The sequence below is a fragment of the Haliotis rufescens genome, unplaced genomic scaffold, assembly GCF_023055435.1.
Source record: "Haliotis rufescens isolate VD_foot unplaced genomic scaffold, xgHalRufe1.0.p SCAF_5, whole genome shotgun sequence".
NCBI lineage: Eukaryota > Metazoa > Mollusca > Gastropoda > Lepetellida > Haliotidae > Haliotis > Haliotis rufescens.
This window is the reverse complement of record NW_025964223.1, coordinates 14,387,972-14,408,132: the sequence shown is the minus strand read 5'-3', so window position 1 is coordinate 14,408,132 and position 20,161 is coordinate 14,387,972. Positions and strand designations below refer to the sequence as shown.

The following is a 20,161-nucleotide window of genomic DNA, read 5'->3' as shown; positions in this document are numbered from 1 at the left end:
ATCATTATTGTCCTCCTAGTGCCACTCAGCCAAAGGGCCCATGGATGGCCCAGTTGTCTATGGTGCCACAATTCGCTGTACAGAGTTGCGCCCTTGACACGTCAGAAACCTATGGTTGTGGGTTCAAATCCCAGGTCACCCAAATTATGTTTCTATTTTTGACAGTACCATGCCCATGCATGTTGGTTTCACCAAGGTGGTAATGTCTGAGATCTGAATCACATCAGGCGTTTTTCCCACATCATCCTGACATGCTGGTATAATTTGAATACTGTTCAATGCGGTGTGACCTGTGAAGATCCGGGGTAGAATAGGTCTTCAGCAACCCATGCTTGCTGCAAAAGGCAACTGTGCTTGTCGTAAGAGGCAACTAACGGGATCGGGTGGTCAGGCTCAATGACTTGGTTGATGCATGTCAGTTGCGTGGATCGATGCTCATGATATTAATCACTGGATTGTCTGGTCCATACTCGATTATTTACAGACCGCCGTCGTATAGCTGGAATATTGCTGAGTGTGACATTAAACAACAAACCAACCAACCAAATCAATGCGGCGTTAATCCCAACTCACTTACTTAGCTATAAGAAATGTAGGGCATCTAATTGCTTCAGTTGTGGAACGAGGGGCGGTCGGGTAGCCTAGTGGTTAAAGCGTTCGCTTGTCACACCAAAGACCCAGGTTCCATTCCCGACATGGGTACAATGTGTGAAGCCCATTTCTGGTGTCCCCCGCCGTGATATTGCTGGAATATTGCTAAAAAAGGCGTAAAACTAAACTCACTCACTCACTGTTTTGGAACGTATTGACTCAGTAAGGTTTTCAACCTAAGAAAGTGACCTATCTAGCTAAAGCTGTCAGACCATGATTACAGATGCAGCAAAGAGACTCAAAGAAAAAGACCGAGAAGAACGAGTTCGTCAGGCCCGAGAGAGGATGGCGGAAGAGAGACAGAAGAAATTTGAAGAGCTTAAGGAACAACAGCGTCTTGCCCAAGAAAACAGAGAGAGACAACTTGAGATGAGAAGGCGTAAAATTGCTGAGCTTCGTCAGCGTGAGGATGAACGTAGAGCTGGTGTAGAGGAGAGGAGAAAGAAAAAAGAAGCAACTGAAAGAGTGAGTGTTCTGTTGGGTAGCTGGTGCCTTGTAGTAGGGGTGTGTGGTATAACTGGACCCCTTAATTCTGAACACTGAATGATATCTTGTTCCATGCACAGACCAAACACATCCCTCAGTGGCCTGAACTATCTTGACACAGGCACCAGACCATGCCATTTAATGTGATGTTTTGCATGACGCACTTACTGACTTAGGTGCAGAAGCAAAATCCTGACAACACTTCATTCTCTATGCTAATGGTTACTGTCATCAGTGTTGCGTGTAATGAAACATAGATGCAAATTTCATTGATTTTTTACAAATAGAAATAAGCCCTTATTGACCAAATATACCGATAGAAATTCACATCACCCCGAAATCAGTTTGGTCGAACACACCAGCTGTGAAATAGTGGTACACTACTGTAGCCACCAAATACAAATGCATTATCCCCAAGTCCATGTCAGATCACCTCACCTGACTAAGTGACCTTGACCTTGTCAAGTATTGACTGACGGGCAACAAGCAAATGTGTTGCATTTCATAAGTAAGCTGCTAGCTTGTCAATATCCCACTGTGCTGAAGCCGTGACTCATTGTGTAGTGCACAGATGTGGCGGTGCTGCAGAATGGGGAATTAGGATGATGGTGTATGTGGGCTTCTGCAGTAATCATGGATGGTCTGGTTTTATCCAAATATACTACTCAAACAAGTTAAGGAACACCCAATTGGTTCATATGATATAGTTAATCTGTCACGACATGACAGGAAGAATAGTATTATGTTAAGTTATGTTACATCTACTGTGTTTTCAATTCAGGGGATTTGAACATTGCTTCGATGACTTTAGACCAGATGTGATGGAATAAGATTTCAAATTTGTATGTTTCCATTTATTAAGAATATGTTCTAAACCTCTAAGTTTAAAGGGGCGGTCGGGAAGCCTAGTGGTTAAAGCGTTCGTTCATCGTGCCGAAGACCCGGGTTCGATTCCCAACATGGGTACAATGTGTGAAGCCCATTTCTGGTGTCCCCCGCTGTGATATTTCTAAAAGTGGCGTAAAACACACTCACTCACTCACTCTAAGTTTAAAAGTTAGTTTGCTAGCCTGTATTCTACCATGCCTAAATAATCAAGAACTCTTCGTAGATAGAAGTGATGTGGTAATAAAGAAGTGATGAATGACCTTGGTTCAGTAGCTTGAAGTGATGAATGCAGAGATCAGTGAAAATAGCCATCCTTTTAGTTGGGTTCCTTTTAAGTTATCTGACACTGTTAACGTACCATGCTTTGGTATGCCCCATATGAAACACTATTGAAGTCATTTTCTGCACTCTTCTTGATCCCCACATGGGTACACTGTGTGAGCCCATTTTTGGTATTCTTTCCCCCTGCTAGACACTTGATTTAACTCTTAATCAGACATACTAATCGCCACAAGCTCTAAGAGTTCGAAACTATGAGTGAACTCAACTTGTCAGGTTAATATTCTCTTTTGCAGTCTCTCGATTACGTGAATGGATTGTCTGTACTAGTTCATGTTGCATCTTGGGGCGGTGGGGTAGCCCAGTGGTCTTGCTGAAGACCCGGGTTCAATTCCCCACATGGGTATAATGTGTCCCCCTCCGTGATATTGCTGGAATATTGCTAAAAGCGGCATAAAATCATACATACTCACTCACTCACTCACTCACTCACTCACTCACTCACGTTGCATCTTGAAACAAGGATTGAAAGACAAACAGGTTGATAGTGCTGCTGTTGTTGTTTTCACAAATACATTGATTAATTGGTAATATGAATTGCTTCTTCCACAGCAACGTCGGGAGGAAATCATCTACAGGGCGCAGGAGCGAGTGGCCCGGTATGAGCAGTGGAAACTCGGGGGACGCAAAGGTGGGAGTGGTCACGTTTTCGGCTTTGGTAGCCGCACACCTCGTGAGATTTGCCAGCCTTCTGAGCGACCAAAGCGGTCATCTTCTCATAGTGCGCTTATACGCCGCTCTCCTAATGGTTCCGACTCGGACTATGCGCGACCACAGCGTCGTGCTCTGTCTGCCTGTAGCACTGTGCGACGGCACTGTTGTATTGACATTAACCATATTACTGGTAGGTGTTTAACACACTCTAATCCATTAGTTTCTTTTGGGATATCGTCAAGGTTAATGGGTTTATTCTTTTGTCAATATAGCAGCAAGGTAAAGCTGGTAGCACTGGTGATGGGATATTTTTCTGCTCTTTGTAATTGCATCATAATTTAGTGAGATTTTAAAATGTTTTTTCAAAATAACTTTTCAGAATAATAACAATAGTTGTAAATATCAATTCGGATCATAGTTCTTTAATGGGTAATTACAACCTTGACATTAAAGTAAAATTGTTTCAAATTTGACAATATTGTTAACTTTTATGGGGATCCTCCAAGATTAAATTTTTAATTAAAATTTTCATTTAAAGAGGATCTCCTTAAAAGTACTGCCCTGCCCCTCCCCTTCCCACTTCTTCATCCCCTGAGTGACAGCATGGAAACTTATAAAGCAGTCCCTCATGTTATATGTGTATATAAACCTGACCAAATTATGAGATCCACAGATAAGTGCCGACCAACACAAGGTATCAAAACGACAACCCCGTCATTGTCATGTTGAGAACTTCCCTTCGTTCTTCAACCCCGGCATGAAGCTTTGTCACCCAAATCAGCAGGCTTGTCACAGAATGATTCTCAGGATGCTTTTGATGTTGTCATTACTGATATTAACAATTGCCACAGCCCAAAAACAAACTATCAATAAGGGAAATAGCGCATCTCTATATGAGAATGTGTATCTAAGGGATGCAGTTTTAAGTAACCTTGGTTTCATTATGAAAATCACAACTCACTAGGTTATATGTTTGCATCAAACGATACTCAAAGAATTAACATGACTAAAACGACTAACACACTAACCCAGCGTATCATCCAAAACTGGCCTCCACAGGAGATATCGTTTTGGTGAAATCGGATGATACCTCCTTGGAAATATTGATAACATTGCAGCACAGTGCTTTGCAGACCATTGTGACATCATCAGCTTCTATGACATCACAGTCAGATGACCTCACATGTCCCGAGGCAACTGAGACCCGTGAGGATTCCGGGGTCGAACAGGGCTTCAGCAACCCATGCTTGCCATAAAAGGTGACTATGCTTGTCGTAAAAGGCGACTAACGGGATTGGGTGGTCAGGCTTGCTGACTTGGTTGATGCATGTCATCGATCCCGATTGCGTGATTATTTACAGACCGCCGTCATATAGCTGGAATATTGCTGCGTGAGGCGTTAAACAACAAACCAACCAACCAACCGAGGCAACTGAAGTTGTTTAGCTGGACTTTTTAAACTCAAGACACTCATCTTTACTCAGAAATTGGAAAAAATAATTTTGGATGAGAAATAGAATTTGACTCATGTGTCGTTTGATATCAAATATCAACAATCGTTGATAAAAGTTTACAACATTTATTAACTTGTGTTGATATATTTGATATCAAACAACACTCGGGTGAGATTGTCTATGTATCACAAATATATCTAGTATCTATGTATCACGGATATATCTAGCATGATGGACCTTTCTTTGCTTGCATGTCCTCCTTTGCTTACTTAGCTTAGATGCTTGAGCTTCTTGTGTAGCAAGTTGTGTAGGTGTTGTTTTGTTGTTGTTTGTTTTGTTTCTTCAGCATACAGTTTGCTGTTGCACATATATCGTATTACTAGGACTGTAATGAATCTGATGATACACTGTGGCACAATGTGATTTGCATCATCAGTCTCCCATACAGTTGAGTCTACCACCCTGGACCTGTCATTTAATCATTTTCAGTAGACCGTAGTGTTAATGTATGACTTTTATTAGCAAAGCTTACAAGACCAAAAGACATTTTCTAGACTTGGCTATGTAGCTCGTGGCTAAACTCACAGACTGAGGGGCGGTCGGGTAGCCTAGTGGTTCAAGCGTTCGCTTGTCACGCCGAAGACTCGGGTTCGACATGGGTACAATGTGTGAAGCCCATTTCTGGTGTCCCCCGCTGTGTTATTGCTGGAATATTGCTAAAAGCGGCGTAAAACCACACTCACTCACTCACTCACAGACTGCATCATGAAACTGGTTTAAAGCTTGCATAACCATACAATAAACAAACAATAGTGTTTATCATGGACAAAATCAGTTCAGCCTACTGGTGCTGAAACATGTTCATCGTCATCCTCATCAAGTTGTATGGATTAATGTTGGCTAAACCTACAAGACCAAAAACAAATTCATTTGGGGCTTTATTGAAGTTGCAGGGACATGGTCAGCTAAGGTGCTGCAATTTGCTATGCAGTGTTACCTCCCTTGGGTGTGCCAGGCACTTACGTTTGTGGGTTCAAATCCCGGTTTGCCCTGATTTTGTTTCTAGGGTTGTCAGCCCCATGCCCGTGCTTTAAGTGGTAAACGTCCGAGACCTGCATCACTTGTGGAATTCCTCCCGCAGTAAACTGACTAGAATACTGTTCAATGTGGTGTTGAACCCAACTCACTCACGCACACTGTCAGAATGATACTGATGATTCATCCTCTTCTGGAGGCATTGCCATACTATTTACTAGTGTATTTAGTGTTCCGATAGTCATATTGTGCTGCAGTGTAGGATAAATACTTCAGTGAATCATTACAGTCCTTGAAACTACCTTGGTAATTTAGATCTGTGTATCTTACCAAGACCTGAGGGCATTGTACCAGAGTCTTCAGGCAAATGTTGAAGTAATCAAAGCGCAGTGATTACTTACTTATTAAAGGGCTACACATGCACTTGCAAATGGCCATTCTCCTGCAATTATCCATATACTGCACCAAGCATGCAGGTACTGTTTAATTGGCTTGAATGTACTTTCTGAACCTATATGCATATTTAATATTTAATGTGGTAAGAGATGCATTTCCACAGTAAACTTTGCCTGTAATTTCTTGAGCATGGTCGGACATCCAACATATCATTCCCTGAAGGGGATGACTTAACCATTGCCCGTACATGCTAACTGGATGAATAATTTGCTTGAATTACATTTTAACGAATGAGATTAAATGTGATGCAGTTTACTTTAACTCTATCTTCTGCATGTGAATGTTATAAAAATGTGAAGATAAATGTTTAAATTTTTAAACACGAATGTGCCAAAAGACCCTTTACACTAATATTTATTATTTCTATTCCTAATGATGCTTGCTAACAAGCCAACATGGCATTTTCATGCAACACGAGACACATTCTTTTTGGATCAGTTTTCAATCTAAGACATTAGAAACTAAGACTTGTTTCCTTGTGATGATAGAGAAGCAGGTGCCCTTCACATACAGAAGCTCACTCTCTTATAAGCTTCTTTGTGGGCACGGGTGGCCCAGGCGTCTAAAGCACCGCGATTCGCTGTGCAGAGTTGCGTCCCTGGGGCATGCCAGAAACCTATGATTGTGGGTTCGAATCCCGGTTCACCCTGATTATGTTTCTAGGTTTGTCAGCACCATACCCGTGCTCGTGGGTTTCACCAAAGTGGTAAACGTCTGAGACCTGCATCACTTCGGGCTTTCCTCCCACATTAAGCTGACACGCCGTGATATAACTGGAATACTGTTAAAAGCGGCGTTAAACCCAACTCACTAACTCACTATAAGATTCTTTAAAAAATCATTCCAATTACATTTGCAGCAAATTTGTAGGATTAAATACTTCTACAACCATATTTATGATTATGAGTGGGCAGAATTCAAGTTGAAAATGACACCTAATTTTCAGTAATTCTTGACACAATTTACAACAGTTGTCTTCCCTGGGTAATGTTTTTGCCCACCTAGCCTTGAAGAGTCTTACGCTTGTGTTTGATAGCTCTTTACAAGAAAAGATCCTGGAAAGGTCTGTAATTCTTTTCCTCACCCCTTTGAACATCTTTTGTATTTCAGCTAGATTTAACACAGCCAGCTTTTTGCAAACAAATATATAAACTGTGCATTATTTTCATGGGGAGTGTCACTTAATATGGGTGGTTGTATTCATTTCTTGCCCTTATTGAGCTCTTGCATTCCTATATATGATATCTTTCCTTGCTTTAAACAAGTACACAGGCACTTGTTTATTTCAATGTTTAACACAATGAAACAAGTCTTGGTATCGCACCTCTCGTCTATTGCGGCACGGGGTGTGCTCATTGCATTTTATAACATACACATGCAGCCTGTGAGAGATGTAGATTGCCATGTGCCTAGAACACATGGCAGGCATGGTGGTGCATTTTGCTTGCTTGTTACTGTAGGACCTTGCCCTGGTGAGAACCCCCCTTCCAAGCATTTGTCGGTCTCCATGAGTGTGCTTTATCACAAACGAAACCCAGACTTTGCTTCTTCGGGTATGCTTAACAACAGACCAGACTCTTTGTTGGGTAAGATGCTTTTGTTTTGTTCCTCCCTGAGATTCTCAGAGGAATATATTATATCCTTAGTTCCTTTTTTTTCAATATCAAACCTTGGCAAGCTTTTCGTTGTTTTGTCTCTTATTTTCATTTTCTTTGTTGTTGTTTGTGGGTTTTTAACATTTTTCTCTCACCAGGATTTACTTAAAATTACATGTGGACAAGACAGAAGAATAGAAGCAGTTATGAAATATGCCTCTATGCTCCAAATTTACAGCTAAAATTAGACCCTAAAGGAATCATGGGTTGGAATTGCTGGATTGTGTAGTCAGACTCGGTGACTGTATGGACTGATGCTCATGATGTCAATCACTTTATTGTCTGGTCCAGGGTCGATAATTTACAGACCACCGTCACATAGCTGAAATGTTGCTGAGTGTGATTTTAAATAGCAAACAGTAGAAAATAAATTGAACATAATTTAGCGTAGATCAACCCCACTGGGAGTTCAGAGTTGATTTATGAGGATCGGGTGGGTACAATGTCTGACAGCTGAGTGTGTGTCGTTGTACCTCGGCCGTTGCTCAGATTAGCCCTGGCTTGAGTGCTTACATGCTTACAGAAAACAAACAAAAAACACTGAGATGTAGCTGGAATATTGCTGACTGTTGGATGCATTCACTTGAAGTCTGCCAACCCAAATTTAAACTTATTGCCCCAAATAACTAAATGTGTACATTTTACACATCAATTTTGATGATGGATCAACACCTTCAAGTTGGATCCTTTTACAAGAGAAAAAGAATTTTTGGTTATTTCAAAAGTCCATTTGGGTCGTAGTTATCCATGTTTTGTAGCAGATCTTAAATATTAGTAAAGACCCCGGAGTTCCATCCAAGCAGTTACCATGGGGCTCCCAGCAAGGAAAGATAACTCCGGCCTACCTTTACTGCCACTGCATGGTGTAAAGCTATCCTATCCCATGGTTAACAGGTGCATCTGTATTAGCATTCCTGATCCCAAAGCATCAATGAGTTTAACCATTAAACCCAACAAACATGATACGCATGTGACAATTCCCCAAATACGGTTTGCAAAGGAATGGACACTGACATGCATGAGAGTGGATATCATGAATCATGCAAGGATTGCTATGGGTTGATGAAGATAGTGACAGTGCATTTTGTTCAATGTTTGTACATGTTATTATATTTAGTCGTCATGTATTGAAATGAAATTAGAATCTGTAGATGTACTTTTCTAATTCATCACATTTGCTTACCTTTTTCTTGTGATTTTTTATCTGTCTTGCAAAACTGAAGTGATAGAAATCATCCTTAGGAGTTTCAAACCATTCTATTCCTTCATCATCTTTACTTCATCATAATATTTCATGAAAATATTGAAACAAGACAAATGTCATCATAGTTGTCAAATAATGTGTCAGTAAAATTTGGAGACAATTGACATAGACTTTTGTCAGTGTGACATTTGGTTCAAATGCTGGTGCGTTTATCAAGCAAGTGGTCCATTTGTCAACTCTGGTACTACAGCTTCTAAAGTGACACAAAAAGATATAAACCCCAGTTTTTTCAAAAGAAGTAGAAGAACTGTCATTGGTGATGCGATGAGACAAACTGCAAATTAGATACTCTACCTTTGGTGATTTAAACACCTCAGTTCTGCATTCTTGTCACCTTTCATTGTTGTCATTAATCTTAGTCGTTAATTCAGTGATTGACAGTGTTGACGTCACCTTGACATGCATCACCGATTTCACGTAGCCTCATCAGTTAGTTGCACATGCTTGTCCAGCTCTCATCTCTCATCTCATCACTTCCACATGATCATCCAACAACTGACAATGGTGCTGGGTTCGTCTTGACTTGTCATACTGACACAAAATTCACCTGTTGTTTCTCTCTCCCTCCCTCCCTCCCCTGCCCCGCCCTTGCCCCGCCCAGCTCTCAACGCCATCCCAGAAGGTCGCCGATCTATTCTAGCACCCAGCATCCCTCCGCCTCAACGGCCAAAGAGCACAGTGGGTCTAAACTCGGTTCGGCTCAGGGAGCAGAAACCTCGTAAGCCACGCCCAGCCAGTATTGCTAGCAGTATGCCCAGCTTCATGCATGTGGAAATTCCAAACCAGGCATCCCCACGGAGCAAGAGCACTGACAGGCTCTCGAGAGGTAATAGGTCTTCTTGCACTCCAGGCTTCACAAAAAAGTCGGAGCTAACAGAAAAAGATGGATTTAAATCAAGCATATATAATGATCAATACAAGGCTTGAAAAGCGAGAGATTTCTGATGCCATTTTCTATTAGTTGTCTTTGGTTCATTCTTAGTACATGTATCCACATTGAAAGTAATTTTATCATGTTTATCAACTCTTTCTCACTTTAAGAAAAGTCATCCTTCCAATTTACTTTCTGTGCCTGATAGGAAAATCCTCTCTTCGGGCTCATTTATAGTTTAACTGTTAGTGAATTGAAATGCATGGACCAGATAAGTGGATGCTTTTAAATTAAAGGATATCTGTAGGGGCTTTTGTAAGCTTGAATAAAAGAATCTCACATTTACAATACCACATGCAGTTGCAGCTGAAAGTATTTGATAACACAGCAAAGTTCTGCTGATAACTGATTCATCTGAAAGATGTTGCGATGGACCCAACGCAGATATAAGACAGACAATGGAAACCTGCTCCACCAGGCTTTGACAGAAGATGTTTCTTTTATTAACTTCTTTTACTTTTCTAGGGATATGGTTCTACCTAACTGTAACAGCTACACATTATCTAACCAGTTTGAATTCTAGTTACAACTTACACGTTCTGTCCAAGAGCAGCTAGTTCTTTAAGAGTTGTGTCCCCTTGATAATGGCCGTCATCATCCATTTTGAAAAATGTTGTCCTTTGCTTCAAGTTGCTGATGCTCCTAGATTGTCTACCCATAGTAACTATATGTCTGTAATGATGTTGTAGATGTAGTGTTGGTTATGGGATAAAACAGTTGTTCTTTGACAGTAGCATTTAGATGGTGTAGGACATGAGAATGGGACAAGAGTCCATCAGGAAAGTGAATTAATTATAACTGAAATTAACAGTTTGGTGTAAAATTGTCCCACTGTTTTAGCTGCCTCTTGCCTTCTAGTTCTTTAGATACAAGTTTTTTCTAGACTATTTCTCACACCCTTAAAATGATAAACACCAATGTTGTTGTTTCTGGTTCTGTAACCTAAGAACCTCTTGCTTGTCAGCAGACAAACCTAATAGAACTCCTCGGAAGTCTTTAGGCAATCAAATCATGGAGAGAAAGAAGGAGGAAGAGAAGAAAGAAAATGGGACAGATGCAGAGAAGAGACAAACCCTCAAGGCTAATCGCCGGTCAATTGACAGGCTGTCTCAGCCGAAACAGATTCGAGAGAAGCCAGAAGCTGAGGCCAAGGCGGAAGGAACTCCCGCTCCTAAGGTTGGTGATGGTTCTGCTTGCTCATTTCATGCACTCGATGTTGATGTTTGTGCATTTGTAGCTGGAGATGTAGAAGAGTGACACCAGTATAGTGCATTTTTCTATTTTTCAACTAAAGTTGTTTCCCATTCTTGCAAGTAAATTAATTGTTGTAAGTAAATAGCGTTGGCATGTGTATGTTTGCTGTATTGCTGGACTGAAACATAATGTATGTATGTGAGCGAGTGAGTTAGGTTTAACGCCACTGTGAACAGTATTCCAGTTATATCACGGCATGTCAGCTCAATGTGGAATTAAAGCCTGAACATAATAGGATAAATGACACTCTATCTGAAGGAGGTACATGTATAATCTGTATTTTGTTAACTGTGAAAGTGATTGAAATAGAGGTCACGTGACCGAACAGAATTTTACCAGACTCGGATTTCAGACAAGTGGTTAAAATTGCAGACTCTATCTGAAGGAGGTATATTCTGAATTTTGTTAAAGAGATTGAACTACAGGGAGACATTCCAAGATAAGTACTGATAGGATATTCATTTCTTCATGTTTATGAAGCTCATTCTGTAGAAATTAACTGAATTCAAACTTATATCCCAGTCTGTGCCAAAACATGGAACTTGGTTCTAAGCATCATTTTGAATACTATTTATTGTACTCATATGTACTTTTATTAGCAGAGGTTACTATACCAAACAGAATTTTACCAGACTCTGGTTTCGGACTAGTGTTTAAAATCGCAGACTGAATCTTATCTTTATTGCTACGTTATCTCTAAACTCATGCTTTGAGAAGTAAAAAAAAGCTTTGACTTTGTAACAGTCTTCCCAGCTTTGAAACCCCTGTGTTTGGTGATGCTTACATTTGGCTTTTAAGATAATTCTTTAGCAGGGCCTGCATGAAGTACTTGAACCTCGCTTGACGGAACATGTGCATTTGACAAGCATGGTCGTATGTCCTGGAATGGACCACTTGGTCAGCCTCACAGTGGGTTCAAATGTTTCAGTTGTCCACCAGTCAGGTGGTAAGGTGCATGGCCGAGGTTTTTCAAGTTTGGTCAGTCAAATTTGCTTCTTACTTGCTTCTGTGAATGTGCTGAAATGCATGAGTCAACATGGAACGTAACTAGTTGAGAGACGTTGATGCATCATGCCCTGATGGTTGAGTTGAGTGCCTCCATTGCTAGTTTTCTGATTTGTCGTATGAACCTCCTGCATACGTCATGTTGCAGAAGTCGCCTAGAACACGATTGTCGCCTAGAAAATCTTTGTCCACCACAAATCTTGCCACTGGTGCAAGAAAGGTTTGTGTTTTGCATGCATCGCTTGCACGCTTCGCAACATATTGTCTGTGTATCCGTATCTCATAATCCTGCAGAGAAATGGAGTCATTGTACATGCAAGGATGCTCCTTGACCTCAACTGCTTAAACGAAAATCAAATAATGTGTTCACATGTCAAAATATCGAAAACCAGCAACCATGAATCTTATAAAGATTTAACGAGTGTTCAAAATTAAGAGAGTCCATGGACATTTGAGATCTTCTCCCATAGTATTTGAATTTAGCGACCTCTAAATCTTTAACTTTAAACACGACTCTCATGCTTCATTTCAAAGACTGATTAACCATTGAGCACATTGGATATAAAGAGTTGGAATTGTTGGAATAAAGAAGAAATTGGAATTAGATCATCAAGACAAAACTGATTTTCATGTTTACTGTTGACCAGGTCTTCTATTTGACATATATGTACTACTCAAAAAAGGTTAAGGAACAACAGATTATTTCAAATTGCTATAGTTATGATCTGTCATGCCAGATTAATAGATTGACAGATTTTCTACGGTAATATGAAAGAATGGGGTGTTCTTATGAATTCTTTGGAGTAGTATATAAATATGTATGAATATAACGAGCCAAAACTTGTATCTTATGATTTCCTTTCTCTGTTTTATTACATGAATGAACAGGATGATGCCTCTGTTAAATAGATGGTCCTCTTATCTGTGGCCTCTTGGTGACAGATCTAGACCATGGCTCTGTCCCACAAAGCAGCCTTGGTGCTGTGACTGTCGTAAGTCATGGGAGTTACGATGATGTTGGCACTAAGATCGCTTTTGGTACAAGGCCCAGGTGGATGTTCGTCACTATCCTTTTCATTCTGTAGTTGAGTTTGCTTGAAGTTTAGTTTTATTCTAATCAACTTGTTTTATTTCAGGCCTTCCGATTATCTTGCTTGTGTCATGTCACGCTTCAGATTCTAGGCTGCTTATAGGACAACTTTGAGTTATTTCTCCAACACTTTCACTCTTCTAAGTACTTTTCAGGAGATGGTCAGTGTTAGCGCTCAAAATGTCATGTGGTCATTGGAACTGGTCATTGTGTTTGTTTGTAGGAGATCTTGGGCTTTTCAACACAAGAAGGCATTGAATATTAGATATTTCTGACATTGCTAGCTCTTTGAGGATTCTGGGTTAGAATAGGTACCAGTAACCCATGCTTGGCCTACAAGATGACCAGCTTGGTTTTAGGTCAATTTCAGTGACATGGTTGATTACGTGTCGGGGTACCCCAACAGCTTGGGAAGATGCTCATAATATCAATCACTGGTTGGTCTGAGCCTGACTCAAGCATTAACAGGCCACAGGAATGTTGCTGGAAAAATACAATGTAAAAAATATGTAATACTTTAAAAAGACCAGGGTTCAAATCCCACATTTGAAAAACAGGATTAGTTGTTTTATGACATTGTCACTCTATCACAACCAGCGTATGCTGACAGGTATTCTCCCTGCTTGATGTAACACAGGTAGCAATCGGAAACCTCGCACTGATGAATACATGCGCTGAATTGAAGTACTCTGTTAATTGCAGTCACCGATCTTTAGTTAGTAACTTTTGCCTTCAGTAGTTTGCCTCAAGCTCACTCACATGTAGATAGACTCGTGTAGATTTGGGGTAGAATAGGTCTTCAGCAACTGATGCTTGCCGTAAAAGGCAACCATGCTTGTCGTATGAGTCGACTAACAGGGTTGGGTGATAAGGCTCACTGACTTGGTTGATGCATGTCATCATATCCCAATTGTGTGGATCGATGTTCATGATGTCAATCACTTTGTTGTCTGATCCAGACTTGATTAGTTACAGACTACTGTCATATAGCTGGAATATTGCTGAGTATGGCGTTAAACAACAAACAAACAATACAAACACATGTAGATAGACTCTAATGTAGACATCCATAAATAATTGTATCTCTTGACAAACATCATATTCGCCCTGATAAACATCTCAAGCGCTGAAATTGATGGGGCGGGTTGGGGGTGTGGACAGTTATTAAAACCATAAACAAGTTTATTCATTTTTTGGGATTGAGCTGCAGTCAACAAACCGTTCAAATGTCAATTAGGGTTAAACTTTTTAAACTTTGGTAACCAATTCCCATTTTACTCAGCGTTGAAAGTATAGTATAATCCCATAGATAAAATATTGATTTAGAAAAGTAATATGAAGCTTGCAGTCCCTTGTCAGAACATGATTCAGTGGCCTTGGACAAGCATAGTGTGATGTTTAACAGGTTTGGTGCATGTGTTGAAGCACAAGGTTGAGCCAGATGTTTTCAGTTTGGTTGAGTATTCTAGACGTTGGTTCAAAATCTGTGGTTGCACTGTTCATGTTGTATCTGTAGTTTAGATGTGTATGTATAGGTGTATATGGGTACAGTAGCCCTTGTAGCAAAACATGTATCTTTTAGATGTATAATGGAACTGATATCAGAATTTGATAGCTTATATATCACATGTTGGTGTATATATGTATATATATGTAATTATACATGGAATTAATTTATACAGTGTCACAACAATCAACAAACATTTACTGTAATGGTGAATGTATATTTGAACTTATATGAACTAAACATTTTGTAAAAACATTTTTCAAACAAAATCGTAAAATTGTTAGAAAGTTCTGACCAAATAAAATAATTTGCATAATTATTGCCTACCGCTAATAACGGTCCCTCCATAACAACCATGAACAATCAGATCTGAAATGTACTGTATACTCTGTAATGTATAATGGGCCTGTGGCCTACAATACATAATGAATAAAGACTATATCTGAAATATTGTCATGAAACGTTCAGTTCCGGTGTCAGGGCGAAGTAAACCCCCACTGGTATAATGAATCGCGAAACGATTCCTTTAAAAATGAGCGTAGAATGAACTCTGCAGTAGGTGTTGGTGGTAAAAATAATGATCAAGCACCCAGGACACTATCCCAGTATGAGTTCCCTTTGGCATCAGAACTTCGACATCTAGAACAGTTCATTCTTGCATTATGATACCTAAATATTCGCTGATTGACATGTGACCTGGTTTTGTCAGGAAGAGTTTGGAATGACCTCCACGAGATAACTGCATGAGCGTGATACAGGTTTTTCCCGCTGCACAGCAGTAATACTGAGATTCACGATTCAGAACTCAATCACTGTAACTGTCAGAAGTCATCCTCATACTGATTTATTATAGTTAAAGTCCCGCTACTGTTGATAAGTAAGGTAGGTTATATCTAAGCTAGATTGTAGACCATTGAGAGTTTGTTACTCACCAGAAAACCATTCCATATAATACCACCACGTTCTGTCAGTATACGTGTTTGTATGCTCATACCATTAATAGCTTTTACTAACCCTTTGTTAATTTCAAGTTCAAATTTTAATGTTTGCACACGTTATCTTCAGAATTATGTTTTTATCAAGCGGTAGAAGTGAGTTTTCTTTTCAATTCTCATTTTGTATTTTCAAAATGTAACTGCAAAGTAAAGAGTTTGAAAAGAGAATCCTGCATAATAATTCTGTTTCCATGACAACATGTGTGTACAAGAAATTCCCTGAATGTGCTTACTGGGTATATTTGCCAAAAATTGTTTTTCAGCCCAAAACACTTCAAGAGTTTTTTTTTGAGAATGAAAATATGAAATGATTCATCAAAATTCAGAAGTTTCAACAGCCTGTTCACCATCCTAAGCTCTGAGTCATCAAATGCTTTAACCTGCTATTAACTGTTTCAGCTGCCTTCCAAGCCTATCCTGAAGGACAAGTCTAAGGAAGCACCTGCTGGAGCTCCTCATGTTGTGATAGAGGACGACAAGGCAGCCATGTCTCGATCTGCCCACGAGACCATGTCCCGGTCAGTGATGGACATCTCGTCCAAGCCCATGCCGGACATCATGTCCAAGTCTGTGGACATGTCCAGCATGTCCAAGTCCACCCAGGACATCTCTGTGGAGGAGTACAAGGCCAAGCTTGCTGAGAAACGTCGTCAGGCTCGGGAGAAGGCTGAGAAGGAGGCAGAGATTGAGAGACAGAGGCTTGAGGAGGAGAGGTAAGGGACATACCTCTGTGCTGGTCTCTAAAATGTGAATGAAAGTTGAACTGTTCTTGGGCCAGTTTCACAAAGTGATCTTTGTTCTAAGACGATCTTAACTCCCATACTTTAACATAGGCTTACGATTGTCGTAGCGCTAAGATCGCTTTGTGGAATGGGCCCCTGGAAGAGTGGCCTCTTTTTGGATTTGTTGGTGTCTTGCATACCATCATTGTACTTTGACCCATAGAAAAGATATAATTTTCTTGTGTGATGTTTTCTTCAAAATTTCGTGACAGAAGACCTGAAATGTAGTTTTTAAGAAAATAAGGAAAACATTTATGGATAACAACTTCTGGTTTATTGCATTTAGCGATGTTTGGATGTAGATTCTTACCCTGTTATCCAATCGGAGTAACTGCAACCAGGTAATGAGAGGTTATGCACACTGAAATGCAGCTTAATGCAATAAACAAGAAGTTATCCATAAAGTCGTGTAGTTTTTTATTTACTCACCCACCTCTAGAATTCCAATCAGTTAATCTAAAGAAAAGTTTGGAAATGAATAAAAAAATAGATAGAACTGGTATCATGTCATCTAGTGTTTGATAATATTGGTATGATTTTTTAAACTTTGGGGTTTCAGTTGAGGATTTATTAGTTCATTACAAATATTTTGTCATTATTTACCATATAATGTTTGTAATTAAGAAATAAAAGGGTCTTTTTCATAACCATAAAGTTAAAGATTGAAGGGGGCATAGATTAAATCACCATATCAGAAAACTGCATATAATAATATTGATAAGCATGATAAATCCATTCTGTTCTATGTTTTCATCACTATGGATTGCCTCTGTTAAATATAAAAGAATTGGTTCTCTGGCAATGACTTTGAAATTATAGTGCGGTCGGGCGGTGGTTGGTGTTTTTTTGTTTTTTTTTGGCTTGTTCAAACTGGTATGTAACCAAAAAAACATTTGTGTACATTCAACCTTGGACAGGGTCTCACTACATAAACAAGCATACAAACTTCTATTGCCGCCATAACACGAGATGTGCAGTAAAGCAGTGGGCATGTAAAGGGAAGTAACTGCATGCTATATTGGATCTCATTGTTTTAAGTATTAGGATTTTTTGGGAAAATGAAAAGTAAAACGAAACGTGGGGCAGACTTTATGATGATGTGGGCGGTGCCTGAGAACCAAGACTATTATTATTCTTTTTAGCCTTAGGTGATATGCATGACTGACATGCCCTGTCTGCAGTGGGTATGTGATTTTACACCTTAGGTGCAAAAATATTCACAACACCCAGACTAAGAATTATAGAAGTATTTAACATCTACGTCATGGTTGGTGCCGAGATAGATCTGCTTCTGTGTAAGGCAAGCTACAGTACCTTCATGTTGTTGTGCAGGCGGGTAGAGGAAGAACGTCTAATAGCAGAAGAAGAAGAGCAGCGTCGCCAGGAGGAAGAGTCCCTGCGTCTAGCTGAGGAGGCTCGCAAGGCTGAGGAGGAGAGGCTCAGGAAGGCCATCGCGGCTGAAGACTCTCGCAAGAGGGAGGAGGCTGAGAGGCTGGAACAGGATAGGATCGCTGTAAATACAACTTTGAGAATACTTGCTTCTTTCTAAAATATGGCTGATTTTCAAATTTGGATGTTAGGCCATTTCCAGGATTTCAGGAATGTCAGTCTTGATTTATAGGAAAAACATACCTGACTACTTGTCTAGATAGAAACACACCTGACACCTGTCTTGATTGAAACAAACATAATTCTTACAAATATACACTAGCACACAGAGGAAAGAAGTGAAGTTTGCCCACCTTATGCATGCGCAAGAGGTGTGGGTAGCGAGGCACTGTTACCTGCACAACTCATTATGGATAATTGGACTGAAGAGGACTTCTGTTGAAAATCTGAAGATTATATTGTGTGATGACAGGCTTTGATGTAATAGAGGTAGTCGTATTCTTTAAATTATTATCCACAATAACTATTGTTTGATATCTGGAAACGATATCAGCAAATAAAACCTTCATGCTTTTGACCTCTCGTTGTACAAATTGTTCACTTTCTAAAAAACAAGCACAGGAACTATTCATACATAAGAAAACATTGTATTTCCGATGACGTGACAATATATTTTTGTAGGGAAAATCATGAAATCCATGGGAGCCATGGATTTCTCTGTGGTTTAACTGATTCTGTGGTATCGTGAAGGGTGTTAGAACAAGGGATGACTGTACCTTCACATATCATTCTTCACGTAATAGTAAAGGGTAAACAAACCAGGAGTGAAATGCAGCTAGTCCCATGTTCATTGTATTTGTCATTACTTGATTTACTAATTTTGCCAGGAGTTTTAAGTGGCGCAGAGAAATTGTATATGTATCCAGTGAGATAAAAAAAAATTAAATATCACTGAAGGTTAATAAAGAAGTTGGATCATATCTCATTGTTAGTACTTAAAAGGGATAAAGACCTTTATCATATAATGGGTAGGTTTCTCGGCAGGATAAAGCCAGCGGATAAAAACGATATCCGTTGGGGTCATATGCGGATAGAGATGCAAATATCAAAGGTCAAGTAGGGACTACTTTCACTGTTTATAAACAAACATGGCGTCGCCGCGATCGAGTCAGAATTAACCATCGGGAATCTGGATAAACTACAGGGATAATTGCTATCATTATCAAAAGAACAGTCTAATATACTGAAAATCAGTGTCTAACTGTGACGTAGCTAAGGCATTTTATAAGTTTTGGCAATTTGGATATATAAATTTCGAAACAATTTTGCGAGGGCACGAGGCCTAGCCAAGCGGGATCAGTAGCCATATCTGTGCTTGTAGACCTCTTCGGCTTGAAACCTTCTCCACAAATTAAAATAGTTGGATTTGGCCGAAATATGTTTGAATTGTTACCTTGTTTCGTTTTGTCGCTGTGTGTACATCTGACTGCACTTCTTAACGTTATGACAGGACAGACCGACTGTCAACACCGTCTGACCGTGGCTGCGACGTCTCATAGACTAGGGTAAGAGTAGCTTCCCTTTGACAAAGGGCAGTTACTCTAGCGGACAGACCGATGGATTGCCGCGAAAGGCAATTAAAAACAATTGTTGTTTTGCGTATATGTTGCTTCGCCACTGTATAAGAAACAGATTTCAGTTGGAACTATATTGGCTACTGTCACTGTCCAACTGACACAACACTTACCCTGTGACGTAATAAATATTAATGCGCGCATTCTAGGAAAACTCACAATGTTTCGGTAATGTTTGTGAGAGAGGGAAAGCGATTTTCAAGCACAGAATTAAAGAATGACATTATATGATAAAGAGGTTATCACGCTTGTGTGTTTGGGGATGGTAAATATCCTGTATTAGGAATAAACACTATGTATTTAGCTCGCCAAGGCTCGCTAAATACAATGTTTATTCCTAATGCAGGATATTTACCATCCCCAAACACACTCGCGTGATAACCTCTATTGTCCCCACACAGTTTTGGTTGTCACCCTTCCAGGGTCATGGTCTTGTGTCTACACTTTTGGAAGCATACCGCCTCTGTGGTCTAGTGGTAAAGCGCCCACCCAGAGAGCGGAAGGTCCGTGGTTTGATCCCCGGCCATGTTAAACCAAAAGACATTAAAAGATGGTACTTGTTGTTACCCTGTCTGGTGCTAAGGGACTAAAACAAGGACTGTTCGTCTCACTTACTCACCCATTCTCACATAGTTTTGTCAGTATACAGTGCCACCCTGAAACATGACTTGTTTCATCTGAAGCATGTGTCA

The 20,161-nt window shown here is 40.0% G+C and overlaps 1 protein-coding gene across 21 annotated transcripts in view; it reads left to right on the top strand.

Annotated features, from left to right (window-relative positions):
* LOC124138279 (myb-like protein X) overlaps positions 1-20,161 on the top strand; it is a 75,675-nt gene that overhangs the window by 36,511 nt on the left and 19,003 nt on the right. For 4 of the 21 annotated variants that reach the window (XM_046504845.2, XM_046504844.2, XM_046504842.2 and 1 more), the window contains 8 exons: positions 875-1,116; positions 2,917-3,208; positions 7,424-7,549; positions 9,484-9,708; positions 10,778-10,989; positions 12,221-12,292; positions 16,064-16,377; positions 17,779-17,959. In XM_046504845.2, coding sequence (XP_046360801.2) covers positions 875-1,116; positions 2,917-3,208; positions 7,424-7,549; positions 9,484-9,708; positions 10,778-10,989; positions 12,221-12,292; positions 16,064-16,377; positions 17,779-17,959 — 1,664 coding nt within the window. Of the gene's footprint in view, positions 1-874; positions 1,117-2,916; positions 3,209-6,999; positions 7,027-7,423; positions 7,550-9,483; positions 9,709-10,777; positions 10,990-12,220; positions 12,293-16,063; positions 16,378-17,778; positions 17,960-20,161 lie in introns of all 21 variants that reach the window. The other 17 variants (XM_046504852.2, XM_046504855.2, XM_048383736.1 and 14 more) reach the window with 17 other exon arrangements.